The sequence below is a fragment of the Dendropsophus ebraccatus genome, chromosome 3 (genome assembly GCF_027789765.1).
Source record: "Dendropsophus ebraccatus isolate aDenEbr1 chromosome 3, aDenEbr1.pat, whole genome shotgun sequence".
Classification (NCBI taxonomy): Eukaryota; Metazoa; Chordata; class Amphibia; order Anura; family Hylidae; genus Dendropsophus; species Dendropsophus ebraccatus.
Window position 1 is genome coordinate 7,653,173 of NC_091456.1, and position 23,833 is coordinate 7,677,005.

The following is a 23,833-nucleotide window of genomic DNA, read 5'->3' on the forward strand; positions in this document are numbered from 1 at the left end:
CAGGACAACAAAGAGTTAATTTACAGCTACATCACCGGGCTATCTCCTCTGAAGTCAGCACTGACCTCTCTGACCGCTGAATACCGGCTTTCACACAGGTCCCACTGTGTAATCCTTTGTTCTCTGCTGACTAATCTCCCTCCTCCCCCCTCCCCTCTCCATAGCTTACACAGGGCCCGACTGATGTAAAAGAGTTGAGATTTCCTGATAATGAGCAGTGAATGAGAGAGAGGAGGGGGGGGGACCTGGGAAAAGTCTTTTTGAATGCAGATAATGGCAGATTCGCCAAATAAACCAAATACAAAGTTTCTTAAAATTTCCTGGACTATTCATTTCTGCAGGAAAAAAAAATATGACAGTCATGCGGTCGTGCCTCCATTGTGCAACGCCATGCCCTCTTTGCCACAAGTTGCACCTAAACGCAATGCAGATTGGTCAAAAATTGCTAAATTGATTCAGCATTGCTAGGTAGAGATGAGTGAATTTACAGTACAATCGAATCGCTTCGCCGTCTCGGCAGTCAGCTTATCAGCCGGCTGCCTTTGAAGTTCATGCCAATCTGTGCCACTCTGCCCTGGGTGCCTGGAAAAGCTGGATCCAGTCCTGGGAGAAGTCTCTCAGGGCTGGATCCAGCTTTTCCAGCCATCCGGGGTGGAGCAGAACGGACTTCAGAGGCAGCCGGCTGATAAGCAGATTGCTGAGCTAGCGATTCGATTTGTTTGTACTGTAAATTGTCTCATCTTTATTGCTAGATAATAGACTGAACCAGACTGACAAACTGTTATATGAAGAACAATATAAACTAACATCCCAGTTATATGCATCAGTTTTTGCCACTGACCTGAAACGCTGAAGTAGTTTTTAAACTTTTTGGCCGTTTTTATTCGACCGCCACACTAACAAACATTTAGCTGCATTTTTGTATTCAGATGTATATTAACTAATCTAGGATGTGTTTGGTTTCTTTATTCTCTTTATTCCCCCCTTCCTCATATTTAGGAACTCCAGACCAGCATTCTAGGCTTAGCAACGCAAATACTAACAGGATGTGATGAAGTCCTTGAAATGCTCCAACGTGTGACAACTGCGGTCATCAACAGTGATATTCTGGACAGGGACGTTAGGTATGTCAGTGTGTTACTGCTTTACCCACAGCAATTATCTGAGCTCCTATTTGGCGCCTTATTCCTTTAATTTAGTGAAACCTTCATAGTGTTGGTTTTTTTGGTTGTTTTTTTTTTGTCATTTTTGAGAAAATTGTAAAATAACTTGTGTCTCCTTTTATGGGGATTAGGCTTCAGATTGGCAAATAAATAACCATTTTGGCACAGTGTGAATGATTTTATTGCTTTTGTGTTTTGTATATTACATACTAGTGATGAGACATGTTGGTACAGTAGCACTAACATTTAAACAGTTTCAGAGCTCCCGGCATCCTCATTTATAATGGGTACAATACTGTAAAACACAATAAAGCAGCCATACTTACCTGTCTGCGCTCCTTCCGATGCTTGCCCCCCCTCAGTGACAGCTCACTTAGCCAATCTTCGGCTGCAGTAGGGCAGTGATTGGCTAAACAGGCTGTCAGTCAGCAAGTGACCAGAGCTGGCTTACATTGGGAGGAGCGCAGACAGGCAAGTATTGTTTCCTATTGCTTTTTTTTTTCGTTCAAGTTTTTTATATTTTGTTCCTTGAAGGGATTTTTAAATGAAATATACAGAAATTTGAACGAAAAAATGTAACAAAGTATTCTGGCTATTGCCGACGTCTCACTGAAGTTCTAATGTGTCTTGTAGGAACCTATTAGGTTTTTTTTTTGTTCTAATTTTTGTATATTTTGTTTACAATCCCTTCAAGAGATGAAATATACAAACGTCAGAACAAAAAAATGTAATGGGTTTTGCCTGAAAGACGACTTTTTAAATAACATAATTTAGGATCTCTATTTAGTTTCAGCTATACACAATGGGTATGCGTGGGAAATAATAATCATGGCTTATTCTTATTACACATTTAATCATTACAATTTATTTCAGATTAAAGGGTTTAGAACAAATTACAAAGTCCACCATGCTTGGCCATCTCCTTCCTGTTCTCCTAACATCCCTCATGCACCCAAACCTACAGACTTTAACAATGGCGGACGCTCTGATGCCGCAGCTGGTACAGCTGGTGCTCTACACCAGTCAGGTGAGGAAAGCGCATTGTACTCATCACTGAAATGATCACGCTATGTCAAGTAATGTACTGTTAAGGATATCATATTTTGTTATTAGACAGGAATAGACCAGAATCTGACTTTTGACTTTCCTTTGTATTTTCCATTAAGAGGTAGCCTATATATAAGAGGTAGCCTATCTGCTAGAGATGCAATGTGGTAAAGACCTCAAAACACACACACAAAGGGGAAAAGATTGTAAGCCTTTTGGCCTTCAAAGGGGGGACTGTAAAGGATGTGACATCGTTTTATATATAGTGAAGCAATTACAATATGACGCTGACCTGCTAAACACTTAGAAATGTTACATTCCTGAAAGTTCATGTAAGTAACACTAGTGCTATGCAAGTAACTCTTTTCATACCTTAGCCAGTGAAATAATGACACAAGCCTTAGTAGAAGAAAACCTGGCCCCAGGATATATACTGCCTACCATCTTTGAATAAAGGAGATCCACCTTAACCAACAATGTGTTATTTTGGTTTCTCCGGGCACACTTTAAACTATAACTGTTAACTTGGAACAGACAGTCAATATGACGGCGCTCTTGAGGTGCATCCATGACAGTACAAAGGAATATTCCAATTAATATTTTCCTGTTACATGTTTTAGTGAGCATAATAGTTTAGTGTGTATGATAGATAGCCAACTGGGTGTTACCAGCTGGGGGGAGGCGTGTCCTTGCAATGTCAGCTATGACTGGATAGTCTCAGATTGTGTAGGGAGTAGGGACACCCAGTTGTCTATTTAGTTGTATAGAGGAACGGCAAAATAGAATAACTAAAAGAAAAGATGTTTCAGAATTGATATTTCATGGGAAATATAAGTATTTACTAAAACTACTACCACTTTAAAAGGGTTATTTAAAAAAAGGACCTATCGTGCTCACTCATGTTAGTTTGTGTTACGTTATTTTTTTAGGAAAATAAACAGTTCCTCTTCATCCTCATGTTATTATTGAACTTGCTTTGTTTTAAATTGCTTGTATTTTTGTTTTTTATGTTTTCAGACCGCTCTGCTGCTTAAAACCCAGTGCACAACTCTGGCAGATATCGGGAACTCTCCAAGCGGAATATCTGACCAGAAGAGCAAATTATTACCCGATGATAGGTACATTATATTCTGTTAATATGTGACCAAAATAAAGAATTTGGTTTTAATAATTTTTTATCTAGTTCATAACACACGGGACCTTGGCATCACTGACACCCGGGATATCTGTGTGTAAATCGTTCAGCTTCAGGAGGTTATAAGAATTATTGAGAATTCTGTGCTACTTAGACACTTGACACTTAGCTGTAGCAGGGAGGGTAAGGGTCCATTAGAAAGATTATCTGACAGATTATCTGTCAAAGATTTGAAGCCAAAGCCAGAAACAGACTATAAACAGAGGTCAGGTCTTAATGGAGAAGTTTGGCCAAAAGTATTTTTTAAAATGGTATTACATAAGGAAAGTTAGACAAATTCCTAATATACACGTATTATAGGAAATGCACATATACTGCTATTGCACTCACCTATCCCACACCTGCTCCTCTAGCCCCCCAAGGACCCCCCTCACTCGTGCATCCCGCCGGCCGCCCTCTCCACTCTCTCTCCCGCTGCAGTCAATGACTGTGGCTGGAGAAAAACAGCAGGGACCAAGGTACAGCAGCGCTCTATGCCCGGTCTTGGGTGCAGCAGAGAGAGAGCTGCTATACCGTGGTTCCTGCTGAGAAATTGAAGTCTGCCTGCCTACTAAATTGAGGAAAATATCAGTATATATGCGTTTCCCATAATAAGTGTATTTTAGGAATTTGTCCGTTCGCCATCCCCCCACCACCGCCCCGATCGCCCATCCAATCCCCCACCCCCCCGCTCCGATCGCCGCCGCTCCGATCGCCCCCCCCCCCCCTCTCCGATCGCCACCCCCGCCGCTCCGGTGTAGTGATAGGTGCAGTGGCCTGCTTTATTCTGTAATGGCACTGCCGCATATAATGTGTGACCTCCTTAATGACTACAAAATCTGGGATCTATATTCAAACTGTGTTAGCAACATCGCTAAGCAAGCATTACTAAACCGAACCAAGTGTACTAGCTTATAGAGCACCGTGTACCGCTCTGTCCTTACATTTAGGGTACAAACCCACACACCGTATACGCAGCAAATACGCAGCAGTTTGATGGTGAAGATTTGATGCTGTGTTCAGTTATTTAGATCTAATCTGCTGCGTATTTGCTGCGTATCGCAGCAGTAAATACGCTGTGTATACAGTGTGTGGGCTTGTACCCTTAAGGAATATTCTACTCAGGTAAAATACATGTTAAATCATGAACTCCCTTCTGGCGACTAACAATTCATTCCAGGCATGTCGTTACTTTTTCTTTCTCCTTTCCCCAGTTCTAAGCTGCTGATTTCTGCGGATGACAGAGAAATTTGTGTGGGAGCTTCTCTCTGTCTCCTCCTCCTCCCCCCTCCCATCCTAGACAGCACATGTAAAGAGCTGCCTGGTTGGCTGATTCTACACACTGTAATGGGGGAGAGTTTAACATTACTGACCTTACATTGATTAACCTTCCCGACATTACAGAGTGCAGAAACAGCTGACCAGGAAAACTTTTTACATGAGCCGTCTCAAAAGGGAGGGGGAGGAGAAAACAGCAGTTGAGAACTGGTGGAAGGAGACTGAAAAGGTAATAACAAGTATGGAATGAAATGTTAGTCTCCAGGAGGAAACTGTAGACCGGGCTCTCTGGTGGGCTCTCAGCAAAATGTTATGTAAGCATCCCAGACTCTACAACTATAAACATGTTTGGGGCCTATATTTTATAGGCACTTAGTCTGGTATATGTTTATATGATATTTAACACCACATAGATAAGTTAAAGTGACCCACAATCTGACCCCCAAAAACCGCTTGTACCTTTAGATAGCTGCTTTTAATCCAAGATCTGTCCTGGGGTCCGTTCGGCAGGTGATGCAGTTATTGTCCTAAAAAACTACTTTTAAACTTGCAGCCCTGTGTGAAATTGGCGTGGCCTAGAGTGTATGTGCTCTAGGATTGCGACAACCCTCAATCTCTCCTCCCCGCACTGCTCATCATTAGGAATGCCCCTAGAACTATTTTTTTTATTCATCACCTATTTGAACACTGCACACGTGCCTTAACAATCCAGCACCTGTGCAGTGTTCAGACAGGTGATGAATAGGAGAAGTTGTTCCAGGGGCATTCCTAATAATGAGGAGGGTGGGGAGGGGAGACGGAGGGTTGTCGCAATCCTAGAGCATGAGTATTAGCAGTATTTATGTGACCAAATAAATGTCTGCTCACAGTTTCCTTAGATGCAAATCCGATACTACTACTTATGTATGAATTATTATCATTATAATTATTTTTTTTGTGCGGACATAATAAGCCTTTTGCATTGTAGGATATTGGAAGAGAAAGAGGAGCCAGGCTTTCTGACAGGTCTGAAGATTCCTGCCCCATGGGCTGCTGGGAAGACTGTAGAGACAGCACATCCTGTTAGAGATAACTACAAGTTTAAGGAAAGTGTTCATATACCAGGAGCTCGGTGTCTCTATCTGCGCTTTGATAGCAGATGTTCTTCCCAATACGATTATGACAAGGTAGGTTAGTGATTGGTTTCCTCGCTGTGGTACAGCCGCCTTTTTCCATTACTAATTCCATTAGATGTGTCCTTAGCCCTTGTTTATTAGATGCAGAGGTATGAACAGGGCTTTATCCAATGTAAAATATGTTTTCTTTCCTCACAATTCTGAATAGCTGGTGATTTATGCTGGTCCCAATACTAACAGTCGGAAAGTAGCAGAATATGGTGGAAACACTTTAGGATATGGAAGTAGAAGTGTTCTGGGAACTGGCTGGCCAAAGGATTTGGTGAAGGTAAGCTTGTGGTATCTTTTTGCTTTTTGCTGTTGTGTTACTAATAAAGCCTGTTCATGCTGCTTTATCTGAGGGCATTAAAGGGTGACTCCAGCAAAAAAAAAAAAATCTTTAAAATCAACTGGTTATTTAGATTTGTAATTTACGTCTGTGAAAAATCTTCCGTCTTTAGTACTTAGCAGCTGCTGTATGTCCTGAAGGAAGGTGTGTATTCTTTGCAGTCTGACACAGTGCTCTCTGCTGCCACCTCTGTTTATGAAGGACTGGAGATTTTTTATTTTTTTTTAAATAGAAAGTTATATTGATTTGAAAATTACTTATGACACCCGTTGATTTTAAAGAAAAGATATTGCTAGAGTACCCTTTTAAATATCACAATTATCTAGCGATAAAATCATTATATCATTTAAATTTAAAGAGGATGTACCATTAGGTACATCCTCTTTAATCTGACCCTGGGATAGAACGGTGCTGTCATGGAGAAGCTGGTGCCGCAGTCTGTTTTTTGAACCGTGTCCCGGTTCCCGTGTATGGTGCAGTTTTATCCACGGGTACTGGGCTGGGGTGAAGCACAAGTGGCAGGCCGGCCCTCCCCCCAGTGGGAGGGAATTCTCTTCCCTGTATGAAGCGGCTCCATTAGAATCAATGGAGATGCGTCATAGTGGGGTGGGGAATTCCGCCCACTGGGGGAGGGTTGGCCCGCCTCCTATGCTTCACCCCAGCCCGACAGCTGTGGATAGAATGGCGCCGTACACTGGAACGGGCCACGGTTCAAAAAATGGACCACGGCACCAGCTTCCCTGTGACAGCGTCGTTCTATCCCTGGGTCAGATTAAAGAGGATGTACCTGATGGTACATCCTCTTTAAGCAAGAAATGTTTTGGCGTGAACACGGCCTTATCTCGGCAGTGACAGCCCGCTCAGCCAGTCGCTGACTGAGACGGGATAGTGCTGCAGCCAGTGATTGACTGAGCACGCTCTCATTGCAGAGATAAGTTAATCTCTGAAGTGGCTGGGCTGCAGTCAGCGGGGACGGGGAGAGTTAAGCCTAGGCCCTTTATTATTTTCTATATAACTGCAGCTATACAGCAACCCCTTATAATCTGTAAGTATAAGTGATGTGGGGAATTATTTCTGCGTAGATTCTCAAAGAATTTCTGGGAAACACACACACATATACACACACACACACACACACACACACATACACACAATTGGCAGTGTTCCCCGCATTAGTGTGTGGGCAGGTAAGCTGGTCTCGGTGTCTTTTCCTTTGTTCGAATTTTCTCTGCTATAAACTCGGTAATAATGTCACCCAGGCTTATGCAGCATTAGAGAGAGGTACAGTTACAAAGGCCAGAGTTGTAGAATGGTTGCATTGTAGCTTTATGCGGTTCAGGGAAGAAAAAGAGCGCTGCACCTCACACCTATGGCTGATACTAGTGCCCCTAGGCTAAATAAAAAACACATCAGAATTTTGTGTATGAATTGATCAAGCCATACTGCCCCATGTACCTCGTGCCGGTATCTGATACACATGGGTCCCTACACTAAGTCCACACCGTGCCAGTCAGTGGCTACCAACCCCGCAGGCGTGCACAGTCAGGGAACGGGGGCCATGGGACGGCCCTGTGACCCCCATGCCACAGGACCAGACCCAAAAACACCACACCAGAATCCGGCCAGCACCGCCGGCGGAGAAGGTCGCCCCCAAACAGCACAAGTCTGGATGAGGTATTGCGCTCACCATAGCTGCTGCAGACAGAATGGGAAAATACAGCATTGTTGCTTTATATTAGAGCGTTTTTCTGGGACTTGATACATTGATGGTCTGTCCTGGGGTCGTCAATGTTTGATCAGCTGTTCGGCAGAACCGCGGCTCCAGCATATATACAATAAATGGGCCAGAAGCAAATAGGCCATCATTTTTAAAAGTCTAGGAAAACCCCTTTAAGGTTGCAACAATGGAACCCTTTGTGGTTCTGCAAATGTAGATCACTGTAGTGATGTCACCAAACTGACCAACAGAAAGCAAATAAAAGGGTTGTCCAGCCTTTAAAAATTAATGGCATATCGTCAAGAAAAACATGGCCTCACATACACGTTATACGATCTACTGCTTCCCAGCAAAATCTCATTTGCCATCAGGTAGGTAGAATACATTTTGATCAATCTGTACAGGCCCACTTGCCGTTTAAGTCGCTAAACGGCAAGTGGGCCTGTACAGATTGAAGTGGGTCCTGCTAGAGCGCTCTTACCTGCATTGCCGTACTATCAGTAGTGGTAATACAACATACTACAGAAGTCGTATAGACAGGAGTGCTGGTAAATATTAAAAAGGCTGTTGCCCCTTCATACAGATTTTTGCCAGGGGACCAGGATTTGGAACCCCCTCTTATATTGATGGCATGTCATAAGTTTAAACTATAGTTTTAAAAGACTAGATAACCCCTTTAATTTCCATTAAGTATATTATGTAGGAAAGCAGAACATCCACAGTAAGGCATTAGTCACACGTTCGCAATTGAGGACAGGCTACCAACCCACTGAATAGCCCTGTTCACACACCCGTACGTTTTACGGGGCCTTGATCAATGCCAGCAGAACACCTGACAGGTCCTGGTATGGACCATGATTACAGCATGGATCACCATTCACCAGTGAATGAGTCCCTGTATGGGTCCATAGCTATAGAATTTCAAGTAGAATACATGTCAAATTAAGCATGGATTCCACTTGAAATTCCTCCCCTATTCCTCAGTGTGAACATTCCCTTAGAATGGCTGAACCCTGTCTGTCAAAAGCAGTGAATGTTGTGTGTTCTGTGTTGTCAGGTAGAGGGCGACACTGTTACATTCTCCTTTGAGATGAGAAGCGGCCGTGAACACAATACTCCCGATAAAGCCATGTGGGGATTCTCCTGCACTGTCCGAGCTCAGGTGAGTCTATTTGTGTCGACCAAGTGCTTTAACCTGGTTGTGTATAATAGCATGGTGGTAATGAAAAGCTCTATCCTATACCAAAGGCACCGCAGTTGCTCAGGAAATGTTTAAAGCTTTATTTATCACAATAAAAAAAAAAAATCCATTCATGGCAGCAGAATATATGAGGGACCATCCAGGAAACACACCATGATAAATTCATCATGAGAGGAGGCCGTGCCCTGAAGTGAGGCACCAAGCGGCTAAGACTTTCCTGCTCTCTTATGGGGTAGAGAGTCATGTTTGATAAACCAAGTAATTTACAAGCATCTACAGAATCACCTTGGATAGTGACAGGAACACTTTAAAGTGTCACTGACATATACATTTTTTTAAGTACAGGCGATTTTAAGAAACTTTGTAATTGGGTTTATTAGACGAAAAATGCATTTTTATTATGAAAAAGCAGTGTGAAGCTCTCCCCCTGTCTTCATTGTTCTCTATGGAGAGGGGAGGGGTGGAGGGAGGGAGATGAACCAAAACAGGACAACAAAGAGTTAATTTACAGCTACATCACAGGGCTATCTCCTCTGAAGTCAGCACTGACCTCTCTGACCTCTGAATACTGGCTTTCATACAGGTCCCACTGTGTAAAGCTTTGTTCTCTGCTCTCTGCTGCCAACTAATCTCCATCCTCCCCCCTCCCCTCTCCATAGAACAGACAGCATCCGACTGATGTAAACAAGACATGATTTCCTTATAATAGACTGAATTAAAGAGAGGAGGAAGGGGAGGACCTGGGGAAAGTCTTTTTAAATGCAGATAATGGCATATTTGCCTAATAAACCCAATAACAATGTTTCTTAAAATCACCTGGACTATTGATTTCTGCAAAAAAAAAACGATAGTGACACTTTAAATGCTTAAACTTCTGTTGTAATAGAGTAGTAAATGACTAGTTCTGCTGTGTGTTAGAATCCAGGTCCATCCTTTCCACCTATGTAGTGGGTATGAGGGAGGTGCGATCTCTAGTGACTGTAAAATGTAATTACTTCCGGAATTGACCTTTCCTTTCTGTCATCATCTTACCCTTGTAGGAGTCCTCAGAGGATGTGTCAGGTGGTCTGCCGTTTTTGGTTGATCTTGCTTTAGGATTGTCTGTTCTGGCTTGTTCCATGCTCAGAATATTATACAACGGGCCGGAGATCACGAAAGAAGAATTGACTTGTCATGATCTTTTAAGGTCAAAACTTTTACAGAGGCAAGTATCTTCCTTCTATGGCTAGTCAAGTTGCTAATGAACTCACTGTGAATAACCCTCCCAGCATTACAAAAAGCTACAATGTTGCAGATACAGGGACTTGTTTACATCAGCTGTCTCAGAAGGGAGGAGGGGGAAACAGAGAGAGAAGCTGAAAGCAGCATCTCAGAACTGGGGGAAGGAGACTGAATAGATAATAAGTATGGAAGGAATTGTTAGTCTCGCCATGGGCAGCAACAGAGCAAAAGTTTTTTTTGAGTGGAGTACCCCTTTAATATCTGCAATTGTCTCCTTAGTCGTAAATGTGATTTTATATGTTGCATGTATGTTTTGTTATATGGGTTAACAACTGGATCCCTCTCTGTTTGAAGGTGTCAGTGGCAAGTAGAAGCAAATGGTGCATTATCCCCGGCACTCACCCCAAGTCCGTCTCCTCTGCCACTTACCATAGAAGAAGATCGAGAATTTACTTATCCTTCTGATATACTTTTGCCACCATCCGGAAATTACTTTGAGCTGCCTAGAATCAGACTTCCTCCTGGGATCATGATCAAATTGCGGGAAATATCTGGTCGTGCCCGGCCTCAGTTTAGGCCAAGTATAAAGTAAGATATCACCACTTTGACAGTATGTTGTCGTCCCCCCCCCCCCCCCCCACCCCACACTCTTGTCTTTTTATGTGGGCACAGTAAGATAATTAGTTTTTATGTTTTTTGTTTTTTTTTGTCTTTTTGGAAGGATACTTTAGTGACTTTTGATTCATGGCTTGTTCTCCAAATTTTGCCTCCCATAACCAATTTTTTTAAAGACGCAAGACGTCATCTGGGCCAAACAAATCAAAAGGAATGATTTGACTGTACATACAGACTCAGAGCGAGAACGGCGCTATCATAGGTAAGCCGGTGCCGCAGTCTTTTTCGAACCGCGCCCCGGTTCCCCTGTACGGCGCCGTTCTTTCCACGGTTACCGGACGGTGCTCAAGCACTGGAGGTAGGCTGGCCCGCCCCCAGTGGGAGGGAATTAATTCTAACGGAGCCACGTCATAGAGGGGAGGGAATTCCCTCCCAATGGGGGCGGGCTGGCCTACCTCCAGTGCTTGAGTACCGTCTGGTAACCGTGGAAAGAACGGCACCGGCTTCCCCGTGACGGCACTGTTCTATCCCTGTGTCAGGTTAAAGAGGACGTACCTGGTGGTACATCCTCTTTTATGGTGCTGAGAGTTCCTGATATGGAAAGAGGGCGACAATATCACTTTAAATTCATCTAGTAAAATGAAAGCGGAGCTGTGATTGATCACTATGGGCAAATCAGACTCTTTTTTTTCAGACAGATGGATCCATTTGGGCCATGTGTCCAGTTGTAAAGTCCGTCTGATGACCAGATCATTTGGATATCCTGTTACTCATCCGTGCCTTTGTCTCTTTCCTGTCTTCCTCTTTACTTGCCTTCACTTCTTTTGATATCTCATGAGTGTAAGTTGTTTTGCTCTTTCAAACATGTAAAGCTATATCCACTCTATATACATACAGGGAGGTAATCCAGCCAGATGTAATGGAAGAAATGGTAGTATCCTGTGTCATTAAGCACTTAAATTTGGTTGATGCTCTCCAGTCCCTGATAAACTATCAGTATCGAGAGGAGCATCTAGAGGAGTATGACTTGTTGTGTAAAATAATGGGAGAAACATTCAAGAAACTCAATGCAATGGAAAGACAATTACAGGTAAACCTGGTTGTATTCTGTTATAAAGATTAAATAAGAAATCAAATACCACAGTACTGTGCGTCCTTCAGGAAGAGCAATATTACTAATGATAATAAGTCTGCTTGTATGGGATACAAAGTATAACAGTATAACACGCCCTCTGGACCAGTGGCTGTGCAGGGTGTTGGTGCGAGATGGCAGCTGTTGGGGGGGGGGGGTTGGTTTGGGGGGTTGTGTTGGTGCAGGGCCAGGGGCTGGTACGGCGGCGGCTGTCTGTGGGTCGGTTAGTGGGTCAGTTGGTGTTGGTGTGAGCCGTACCCTGAAGGCAGATAACGCTTGACCAGGGTGGTCTTCGTAGCAGCTGCGTGGTCTGCCTCCGTGATAGCTACGCCAGTGCCGCTCAGCCTTGCTTACTGGCTGCGGCGCTGTCCAATCTCAGTTAGTCAGTGAATGGCTGAGCAGAGTGACAGCCCACTCTGCCAATCACTGACTGACTGACTGAGAAGGGCCAGCACCGTGACCAGTGATTGCATGAGCGGGCTGTCACTCTTGAGACACAAGAGTGACAGCCTGCTCGGCCAATCACCAGCTGCAGCCCTGTCTGTTCTCAGTCAGTCAGTGATTGGCAGAGTGGGCTGTCACTCTCCGCTCTCCGTGGTTGGATGAGCATGCGGCTGAAGACACAGAAGAGGACGCCGATGAGCATAGACAGGTATGTATTGATTTGTTAAGTTCGGTTAGCAAATCTTGCGCTAAAAATCCGCAAAATTTTTTTAACGCTTCGCTCATCTCTAGTCACTGAGCTGTATTGTCAGTTGCTGCAATTGGCCATCTCATCTGCAGAATTCTTACAGTATAACAAGCCTCGTCTGTAAAAGCCAGGGGCATAATGGGCAATATAGGAACCAAGTCAGAGGAGAAGGAACCTCTACATTATATTGCACGGTCTAAAATATTGGAGTGCCACTTCTGGGGCTGAGATGGTTAAAATGTCATAATATACAAAATGAAGCGTTATCCACCTGCTAAACCCCACAGGTCTTTGGTTACTTTCTCTCTGCAGTTTCAGGCCCATATACCCATGTTACTGCTGCATCCAGTCACTTGGCCTGGTATACGGACATTGATGCTCTCACAACTGACCTTTGTATCCTGTACTGTAGTAAAGTGCCGGAGTAGTCGAGAATTTATCAGTTTAGTAAGACTTTTTGTTGTTTGCAATCACTTTCTCTTTTAGCCTTTGTTTTCCTTTTTCTTGAAACCCCTTTTAAAGGAGAAGTTACGCTAGAAAACGGTCATAATACAGAATGTATACTTGTGCCCCCCCCACAATGCTGCCTTACTGCTGTCTGACAGCCACTGGCCTCCTTCAGGTCTTGCTGCTGCAACGTCACCACCCAGCTGATGGATTGCATGCTCAGCCAATCGGTGACTAGGACGGGACACCGCTGCATTCCTTGAGTGGCTGAGCGGGCAATCCATTAGCGGGACCATGACATTGCAGCAGTTGTGTCGGGAGAAAATGACATCCGGCGGCTGTTAGCGAGCAGTGAGAGCACCGCTACAGGGACAGGTAAGTATATTTTCTTTATTATGCTGCCGCATCCCCATGCCTGCAGGTGATTTTTTTTTTTCATTTTGCTGGATTTTTCCTTTTAAGCTTTGTTAACACAACATATTTTTTATTGCAAGAACAGCCGTTGTTTGCAATTAAAACAACGGCCGTTCTTGTCATAGGAAAAATCTGTTGCATTGAAGTTAATGCAGACAGCAATCGATCACACAATGTGTTGAACAACAGCTGGTGTTTGCCACACCCCATGGAAATAATTGACACTTCAATTATCTCTGGCCGTTGTGCATTGATTTCAGTGCTATTTTTAATGGAAAAATGGCCGTTGTTTTAAAAGCCAAACAACGGCCAATGTCCGTACTGTCTGTGAACATAGCCATAACCTTATTTTGTTAAGCTATTACAGATAAAAACTTATTTGATTTGTGTTCCAGGTTTATTTCATGTATCGATCTCATTCACTCTATCACTGTACTGTGCAGCTTTCCTCTACATTTGTGTCTGTTACAATTCTTGATTCCAAATGATAAATTTCTTACAATAAGAACTAGTATTTAATTTATAAATAGGGCAACAAATACTGATGAACCTTTTAGATATATAGATTTTTTTAATCTGTTGGCAGAGTGTTGCTGAGCTGGAGCAGAAATGGCACAGCGAGGTGGAGGATGCATCAAATGGCAAACTGGAGAACAATGCTCCATTCTTTTATGACTATCATTTCAATGAGGTAAGCAGAGCCCTCATCCCTTCTCTATACAGCAAGCCTCATTTTACGTATTATCAACTATCCTGTTGTATTAATTCCTTTTTTTATATTATATCCTTAGAGTAAAGTAAAAGAATTAGAGCTGTTATGTTCAATGAAAGAAATTATTTTTGATGGCAGTGATCCTGAGAATATGGTCTTATCTCTCAGGTAAGTTACCTAAAGCTAAATTGTGCTGACACACTGTAACAATATATCTATATCTGTGGAGTAAGCAAAAGACACAAGTCCAGCGAGAACCGAAGATCCACGGTTTACAGGTCAGGTAACACGGGGAGGTGTGAGCAGGCATGGGTGCCTACCTGCTAAGTCCGGTTTGGGATTAACCCCTTCTTTCGGCCAGGAGGGGTTAACCGTACCGTAAACAACCATACCAGGTAGGCACTCGCGCCTGGTCACACATCACCTCCCTGTGTTCTCTGGCCTGTAATAAGCCGTGGATCTTCGATTCTCGGTGAGTGCTGGACTTGTGTCTCTTGCTTACTCCATCTGTCTCTTATCAGTTCGTCTTATGCAGCCTGTACGAAGCCCTGTTATAGTGCTGCCGCTCACACTGGGCTGGTCCTAGTTCACATTGAAGCGCCCCTCACATCGCCAGTGCCAGCGTCTGTGTCTTGTGTTTGCATATGTATATCTATCGGTATTGTCCCATCTATGTCATATAAATGACCCAGAAAATAACTTACCCAGATTTCATTGTAGTTTTGTTTTGTTTTTAGAGAGAAGTTTTTCCAGGATGTGAACTCCAGCGCCCAGCGATCCTCCCATGCCATGGCAAAAACCAAAATTCTGGTGAAGAGTTTGATGAATCGGGCAGAGTTACTGCTGCATGTTACCATAGCAGCACAATCCGGCATCACTAGAAGTATATCTGGCACACCTACAGAGCCTCCAAGTATGGGGAAAAAAAACAATTTAAATATATATATATATATATATATATATATATATATATATATATATATTAAAATAAAATAAAATTGCGACTGTTTTTAATTTTTTTTTTAATTTTTTTTTTTTTTTACATATTTCAGCTTGTAAATCTATATCTGAGGCCAAGGTGATCTCCCATGCAATGCGTCAGCCAGTCTTCCTGCGGAGTATGTCTGCACCCTCTGACCTAGAAATGATCGGAAGTAATGATCTGGAGTTTAATAGATCAAATTCAAGGTAGACATCATGTGTTTGTGTTTTTCCCTCATTCCCACATACTCTTTACAGCTAGCCACACATGGTTCTGTGTTTCAGCCCAACATCGACCTATTATTGACCTGTTTATGGCCAGAAGATGATGGCTAAAAGCAATTGGTGGCATAAAGTTATAGGTCTTTTTGTTATTATGTTACTGAAAGACATGTTAAAGGGTTACTGTCCTCAGAGGTATTCTACTCAAACATAACCTTTCATATGTTGCTGCCTATAGTAAGACTAACATTTCCTTCCACACTTGGTATTATCTATTCAGTCTCCTTCCCCCAGTTCTGAGCTGCTGCTTTCTATACATCAGCCGTCTCTGAAGGGAGGGGGGAGGATGGGGAGAGGGAGAGAAAAGCTCACACACAGATTTTCGTGTCTTCAGCAGAAAGCAGCAGCTGAGAACTGGGGGAAGGAGACTAAATAGATAATAACAAGTATGGAAGGAATTGTTACTCTCACCATGGGCAGCAACATAAGGAAATTTATGATTAAGCAGAATAACCCTTTAGGGTGCGTTCACACATACAGGATCTGCTGCAGATTTGATGGTGCAGATTTGAAGCTGCAGATTTGCTTTGAATCTGCAACTTCAAATCTGCGCCAACAAATCTGCTGCAGATCCTGTACATGTGAACACACCCTTAAAGGGTTTTTCCCCCCATCTGGAGAAGTTATACCTTATCCACAGTATCTACAGGATAGGGCATAACTAAGACATCACTGGGTCCCCCCGGGATGTATGGGGACCTCAAATTCCTGTCTAAATGAAGCTGTGGGCTGCGCATGCATGCTGCCGCTCCATTCATTCTTTATGACGCCGCTGAAGAGAGATGAATGTAGCAGGGATTTCAGGGTTGCCATGCACGAGATCACTCATAACATTTGCTATCTGTTTTGAGGTCTCTTAATAATCACCCGTTCTCTGTATTGCCACTTTCCAGGAGACGGAACGCAGCCAGTCACAGGAGCAGCTCTTTTACACTTCTGCAGTCCCTGGCCATTGAAGATAGCCGAGATAAACCCACATACAGTGTCCTGCTAGGTCAGCTGTTTGCATTCATCGGGACCAATCCTGACCAAGCTGTAAGTCAGACGGCATTTTTAGGAATACCTGATCGGTATTTAGTTTGGTCACATGGTAATTTAGAACCTATATTAATTATACGAATTGTTCTTCCTCACTTAAGGTGTCCAGTAGTGGCTTTCTGCTCGCTGCTCAGACAAGATGGCGTCGTGGAAATACTCGCAAACAAGCCCTAGTGCACATGAGGGAGCTGCTTACTGCTGCGGTTCGTGTTGGAGGAGTAACGCATCTGGTTGGACCGGTCACTATGGTGCTGCAAGGAGGACCAAGGCAAGATCATGTTTTTCCATTATTTTTGAATAGAGACATTTACAGGTAGTAATACAGAGGTCACATCTCACTGTAAGGGGACAGCCGCACGCTGTGAACCCACTGCCTGGGGTAGAAAATCCTCTGCCTATACAATAACATCAAAATGAATGAAAACTGAAAGTATGCACCAAACTGCCGTGTGGAGATTGGTCTCACATGTTACACCCATGGCGTGTCCTTTAATGTTGTGTGTCGGCTTCTCAGTTATTGCAGATTTTTCCTGTTGACTTTATTGGGAAAGTCTCAATAAATCGCAGCAGTTGTGCATCTTGCCCCAGAAACTTCCCCAACAGGGAATCTAAATACAATAGGGGGTATCTTTCCTTGTGGGGTCCTCAGCTTGTCCGGGCATTAGGCTATGTTCACACTGAGGAAAAGGCGAGAAAGTTCAAGCTGAATCCGTGCTTACTTTTACGTGTATGCTGCTTGAAATTTCACCTGTAAAATAGGTACAGAGCAAGGTCCTATTGTGTTCAATGGAATTTCGGCTCTGTTGTTCCCACAGTGGAATCTACGTGTGGAATGTTCCGCCAAGGGTCCAAGGAGGTTGGGAGTGACAGAGCACGGGGAATAGCCTGAAGCTACACTCAGGAGGCGTTGTGGTTGCCACTACATAGCCGGACCTCCCGTGCATCGGGGACGGCACATATTCAACCACCCGTACTCGAAACAGTGGTACGCTATCAGGACTTCTACCACTAGCTCTTAGTCCTATTGGTGGGGTTAAATCTCGGATATTGCGGACCAACCGCAGAGAGCGACACACCAATAATAGGACAAAAAAGAGATGCATATGAGAGCGCAATATTAAATACCGGATTACTCAAAGCCTGGACTAGTGTGCAGATCCTTAACTGGCGGTGACATTAACCCCAGGACACAATAAGCAATATTGTTTTGCGTCTTATTGCACAGACTCATTAACCCCATATCAACCAGTACTTAAAAGTGTAGCGCAACAAAGAGACACCTATTTTAACAAGGAGCACTGTAAATAAAAGTTGCACATTGGTGAAACGTTTTAATACATACAAAATAAAAGTTACGTTTTCCTTTTGGGGAAATAAAGGTAATTTTGTAATTTGCAAGGGTCCGCTTTTCGGCCAAAGATTTGGCATGTCAGTTCTTTGGGCGGATTCCACTCGAGAAATCCCATAAAAGTCATTGGGAAAATTTGCACTCGAATTCCGCAGCTATTCAGCAGGTATTCCGCCAGAGCTGAAGAAAAGGAAATTTCAAGCAGAAAACTTTCCACTTCAATTCCTCACCTATTCCTCAGTGGGAACAATACCGTTAAAGGGGTTATCCACACTTACAAAAACAAAGGCCGTTCCCCCCCCCCCCCCCCCCCCCCCCCCCCCCCGAAACAGCAGCCCTTTTGTCCTCCATTTAAGCGTCATTTTCAAAATCCTCCTGGTGCCATCTTTTAGTTGCAAAACCATTTTTTATTTTTCATCAGTGGTGTCAATGAGGCGGAGCCTAGAGCGTCCATCCCCTAGGCCTGCAAAGCCTCTCTGGTTGTATTCTCTGCCTCTGGTAATGTCCCCTAATCTAGACCTGTGCTTTTATCATTGTGCATGCGCTTTACCGACCCAAGACAAAGCAGACTGGCTTCTCATCCCCAGGCACAAGCACGATGAGAGATGCTCTAAAGTATTACCAGGGACAGATAATACAACCAGAGAGGTGGCGCAGGCCGAGGCCACGAACGCTCTAGGCCCTGACTCATTGACATCGCTGATTAGAATTTAGAAAAATCTGGGAAGAACATCACCTTATCCAATGATTGGTACCAGTGGTTTGGAAGGGGGTTGGGTCAATTGATACAGATTCACTTCAAAGTAAATAAAGCTGAACTGTAATACCACACACAACCTGGGGACAGGGGTGGCGCCTTTTTTGCTAGAAAGTTGCAGTTTTCTAAAAGATGTTTTTCTCACAGAATTGAAGAGCTTACATGCGGAGGAATGGTGGAACAAGTCCAAGAAGCTTTTGGAGAGACAATGACTTCAGTTGTTTCATTGTGTGCCCGCTATCCTATTGCCTGTGCTAACAGCATAGGTCTCCTATGCACCATACCTTATACAAGGTAAGCTAAGGCACCATACACTTTCAATACTTGACGGTCTTCCACATTCACTGGAGCGTTCAGCGTGGCCAAGCTTTCCTGTGTCTTCGATGGGTAGGGCTCTATGTTCGCTATGGGCAGAGCGCTCTCTAAGCCGACTGCCAAGCTAACAAAGCGGTTCGCTTCATTTGTACTGTAGATTCTCTCATCTCTAACCAAAACTGGGACGTCACTTTAAGGGTACCTTTACACGTACTTGATCTACTGTGGATTTGTTTCTCCAATATAAATAAAAAACTAAAATCGGCAGAATCAGATCTGCAGCAGATCAAGTATGTGTGAACGTTCCTATAAATATGTATTTACTTTAAAAGGGATATTCAGGTGTAAATGAACACTTGGAATATTTATTTGATCTCTACAATGAGACCCCGGACTCCTTTGTTTTGAATTGAGAGGCGAGTCGGCCACCACTCCATTTATTGTCTCTGGAGCTGCAGGAGACAGCAGGGTGTGACTGGAGCTCCAATAGAGAGCCAATGGAGCGGCGACCTGGTGGTGGAGTCAGGGCCCCATTCTGGAGATTGCGGGACCCAGCACATGGATCACTCCACAATCTCACACCTCTCATTCTGTTCTCTGGATAATGGGATAAGTTAAAGGAGAAGTCGGGGCGGCGTTTTTTGTTTTTTTTTTCCTTCAAAAGAGTTTGGGCGGAGGGGGCTAAACATAAGAACATGCACTTACCTCCCCGGGTCCAGCGCTGGGGTCCGCTATTCTCCACTGGCCTCTGACTGGCTGGTGGGCCTGACACGTCACGACCCGGTTCCCTGCTCAGACCAGTAAGTGGTGTTTCTTGGAGTCTTTCTTGGTGTTTTTTATTTTATTCATTCTTTTAGCGTAAAATGAAAATTCATTCAGGACTGTTTGCTTTCTCCGAAAACTATGTTTAAAATGTATTACTGTTCTGTTTATCATGAAGGAGTGAAGAGAAGTGCTTGGTACGAAGTGGATTAGTGCAACTCATGGACAGATTATGTAGCTTGAGCAACCAGACCGAGTCAAGCTCCAGCGAAAAACAGACCAAGAAGCAGAAAGTGGCAACAATGGCCTGGGCAGCATTCCAGGTCCTAGCCAACAGATGTGTGGAGTGGGAGAAGGAGGAAGGTTAGTGCCCTTTTCCAGCTATAACATGTATAGATGAATGTGTCTGCACTGGAGATGTAGGTGGCTATTGCAGTCTTGTACGTGTTATAGCACATGCTCTTGCTTGCCTTCTGTAGCTTGATCCTTATAATTTAGCTTAAAGTGTACCTGTCAGTATAAAAGGTTTTTTTGACATGTCAGAGAGATATACCTGGTCCAGGTCTAAATGCAGAGAGCAGAGCTGCCTGCAGTGTTGTCCTCCCCTTACTCATTCTCATGATAGTCCAGGGTCTCAACACTCAGACTCGGACTAACAAAACTTTTGACAATTTTTGACAGTTTCCCTAGAATACATTGCTTTCCCTCATTTCTCCATCACAGCCCCGCTTACTTTCCTCACACAGCACTTTTGCAACCAGAGCTATTGCAGAACATCTCATTTTACAGCAGACTATTGCACAACCAGGTTGCAGCACCTGCTGCATTCACTTCTTGTCAGCTCTTTCTGAGGCATCTTTTATCCCAAGGCAGTAAACGCTCCTCATTTCCCTAAAAGTCCCAATAAAGATGTATATGTGACAAGGAGATAATGATGGGGGCTGTTGGGGCCTGTCAGAGGGGATGACATCACTAAGGGGACAGGGCTTAAACCTAGAGACATGATCCAGCCAAGCCTCCTAAGGCCGCAAAGGATGATGCGATTTCTCAGAGCAGATAGAAGAACAGGGAAGCAGTTCATTGATTTTTCTAATATTGGGATTGCTTATTATGTGATTTCCACTTCATTTTAATGATTTTTTTTTAATTCTGCCAATGTGAATGAAGTATGAAGAATGTTTTCATTTTTACTACTTTGTTGCTGTCGCTATTCATAGGAGGATCCACAGAGGCTGTACATTCGGGTTTGGCTCGACAAGTGTCCACTCTCCTCACCAACCATCTGGCACGAGCCACTGAGTGCTGTGGGAACCAGGCTGCTGGAAATGATGCACTTCAAGACGTCCTCAGTCTTCTTAATGATCTGTCAAGGTAATAGCTTTGGAGGGAGGGGCAACATGGCTAGGCGGGGAGGAAGCGTGGCCTCCCCCCACACCTCATTCATCAAGAACTATGCCCGCTGGCAAGCGTAAATCACGCTTACACAAAGCAGATACACAGAGCAAATGTAGATTTGTGCTGCAATGTATGGGAAGAAAGGATATGCAAAATAGCTCTCACACCACTTGAGCAAAGAGATGTTTCTTCAAGTCTCGCTCAGTCAAGGAGCCTTAAAACATTGACTGGGAATTTTATGCCAAGCCAAACAATCTTTCCAAAAGGAAAGATTTCCCATCTGCAGATAGCTATTTTGGGATTTTTGCCCCCCATCAGTGCAGAGCAGGGTGTTGGTTGGCTAGTGAGAGGTCTATCGACGTGGGTCAAAGGGGTAGTTACTCTCCTTAAGGAGAGCCCGTCATAAAGACGTGTGGAGACTTACGCAACAGGCGCAGGGCCAGTCCAGATTTACTAGGAGTACGCCTCTTAGTAAATCCGGCTGTGGAAAAGGGGACGGGGCTTTATTTAAGACTGGTATACCAGTCCCCCTAAATTTCCTGTGGGTAGGGGACAATTATCAGCAGGTTAGAGGAATCTAACCTGCTATGTCCCTATTGCACAGGATGAAGGTATATCTCTTACCCTCCTCCTCAGCACAGTTCCATTGCAGGTAGTCTTTTGCTCCTCAGTCCTGTCCCCATAGCGCTACTCTGGCCCGCTCTATTCATTAACATTAGAAAGGGGCAGTTCAGCGATATGGGGGCAGGCAGTGCTCAACGGTCTTATTGGACTGTGGAGCAAAAGACTAGTCTAGACTAGATTCATCTAACCTGTTAATAGTTCCCCTTCAAAACTGAAAACCCTTTAAGTCAGGCATGTCCAAAGTCCGGCCCGCGGGCCGCAAATGTTCGAAATGTCCGAACTTTTATGGCCCCCCAGGTATCCAGCAGCAGCAGATACCTTGCGGCTTTGCCGATGCCGCTCTCGTCGCCACGCCACTCTAGTGCACGGAAAAGGAAAGCCGAAATCTTGCCATGTCCGAGATTTCGGCTTTCCTTTTTCGTGCACTAGAGTACTGAGTACTGACATCTCGGACACTGCGAGATTTCGGCTTTCCGAGATTTCAGTACTGAGTACTGACGGTGATCCGGCCAGCTGGAGATCTCGCACGTCGTGAGTTCTAGGGCTGGAGATTCTTACAACTCCTCAGAGGTTAAGGAGGCTGATGACCTCAGCTTAGTTATATATAACTTATATAAATAATATATATTAAAAGTTCCAACGCCACCCTACTCTTCCAGAAGGGTTAGACCAGCAGGGTCCTCAAACAAAATATTTCTGCAGCCATACATAGGTAGTGGTAGTCTCTGAAGAGGAGTTGGCTACTGTAGGCAAGGAAAAGCAGGGCTATACACTCACGATACATAAAGGGAGCATAAAGGAATCTGTGGTAGCAAGCTGTCATACCCTTCATTAACCCCTGACTGCCTTTCACTGTGCTATAATTCCATTATCTGATGTGTGACTATTTCACAGCTTGCTATTATCTGCCTGTGTTATAAAACATATAGCATGTAAAATGGTCGGCCCTCGCACATGTTCACTTCATCAAATTTGGCACTCTTCGAAAAAAGTTTGGGCATGCCTGCTTTAAGTGATAGTCAGCTAAATGGACAAAAAATTGTATAATTTACCCATAACAACCAGGGACAGCTCAGCTTCCATTTTACAAGAACAGGAAGAAATGCTAAGCTATGATTGGTTGCTATGAACAAATCAGACCAGTTTTTATCTCGGAAAGATTGATAAATCTGGGCCATAGCTGGTTGCGTGTGTGTCAGTTTGATTATTTATTACATTCACCGATTTTATAATAACTTTTTTTTTTTCACAGGAGTCAAATAGGTAAAGCAATACTGAGCCAGCCCGCTTGCGTCTCCAAGCTCCTCTCGTTGCTGCTGGATCAGCGGCCATCCCCAAAGCTGGTCCTCATAATCCTCCAGCTGTGCCGTGCAGCTCTGCCTCTCATGAGTGTGGAAGACTGTGGCAATGTGGAGCTTCCTCCATGGAGCTACTCTGTTCCATCGCTTAACAGCGAGCAAGAAGATCCTAGTGACCCAGCTTCAAAGATTGCATCACTCTTATTGGCAAAACTGGCTGACTATGTAGTACCAGGTAAATTAAGAATGAATACACAAAGGGGGTAATTGATCCTATTAAAAATGACTATTGATCCGATATTTTGTATAGCATTACCACAGTCTCGCTTAGTGAGGCCCTCACTTTTACTTAGGTTGTACCGTACATCAGCCTGTACTGTTACTTAGTTTGTACCATCCTGTTCTGTTACTTAGGTTGTACCGTACACCAGCCTGTACTGTTACTTAGGTTGTGCCGTACACCAGCCTTCCTACCTAAAACTAGAGTCTGTAAGAAAGCGCTGTGTAATACATGTGAATTACAAGTGTCCAACAAAGGGTTGCCTTTACATGACACACTGAATTGAAGGGCCGGGTCACATAGTCTTTGCATCATTTGTACAACCAGGAAAAATGGCAGCACAGAAATGTTTATATCTGTTACTATCAGCGCTGCTGTGTGATCCGGCACTGTCGGCTCCTGTTTTGCCACCAATGTAACTGCCGGCCACTGCCCACC

At 43.9% G+C, this 23,833-nt stretch overlaps 1 protein-coding gene across 2 annotated transcripts in view; it reads left to right on the plus strand.

The window, feature by feature from the left end:
* HECTD4 (HECT domain E3 ubiquitin protein ligase 4) overlaps positions 1 to 23,833 on the plus strand; it is a 139,610-nt gene that overhangs the window by 62,205 nt on the left and 53,572 nt on the right. For both annotated transcript variants that reach the window (XM_069960760.1, XM_069960761.1), the window contains exons 18-36: positions 1,000 to 1,124; positions 2,037 to 2,190; positions 3,228 to 3,328; positions 5,630 to 5,828; positions 5,986 to 6,105; positions 8,940 to 9,044; positions 10,124 to 10,287; positions 10,659 to 10,892; positions 11,817 to 12,009; positions 14,190 to 14,294; positions 14,395 to 14,483; positions 15,053 to 15,228; positions 15,368 to 15,503; positions 16,472 to 16,613; positions 16,718 to 16,884; positions 18,869 to 19,015; positions 19,977 to 20,161; positions 21,016 to 21,169; positions 23,070 to 23,350. In XM_069960760.1, coding sequence (XP_069816861.1) covers positions 1,000 to 1,124; positions 2,037 to 2,190; positions 3,228 to 3,328; positions 5,630 to 5,828; positions 5,986 to 6,105; positions 8,940 to 9,044; positions 10,124 to 10,287; positions 10,659 to 10,892; positions 11,817 to 12,009; positions 14,190 to 14,294; positions 14,395 to 14,483; positions 15,053 to 15,228; positions 15,368 to 15,503; positions 16,472 to 16,613; positions 16,718 to 16,884; positions 18,869 to 19,015; positions 19,977 to 20,161; positions 21,016 to 21,169; positions 23,070 to 23,350 — 2,977 coding nt within the window. The remainder of the gene's footprint in view (positions 1 to 999; positions 1,125 to 2,036; positions 2,191 to 3,227; positions 3,329 to 5,629; positions 5,829 to 5,985; positions 6,106 to 8,939; positions 9,045 to 10,123; positions 10,288 to 10,658; positions 10,893 to 11,816; positions 12,010 to 14,189; positions 14,295 to 14,394; positions 14,484 to 15,052; positions 15,229 to 15,367; positions 15,504 to 16,471; positions 16,614 to 16,717; positions 16,885 to 18,868; positions 19,016 to 19,976; positions 20,162 to 21,015; positions 21,170 to 23,069; positions 23,351 to 23,833) is intronic.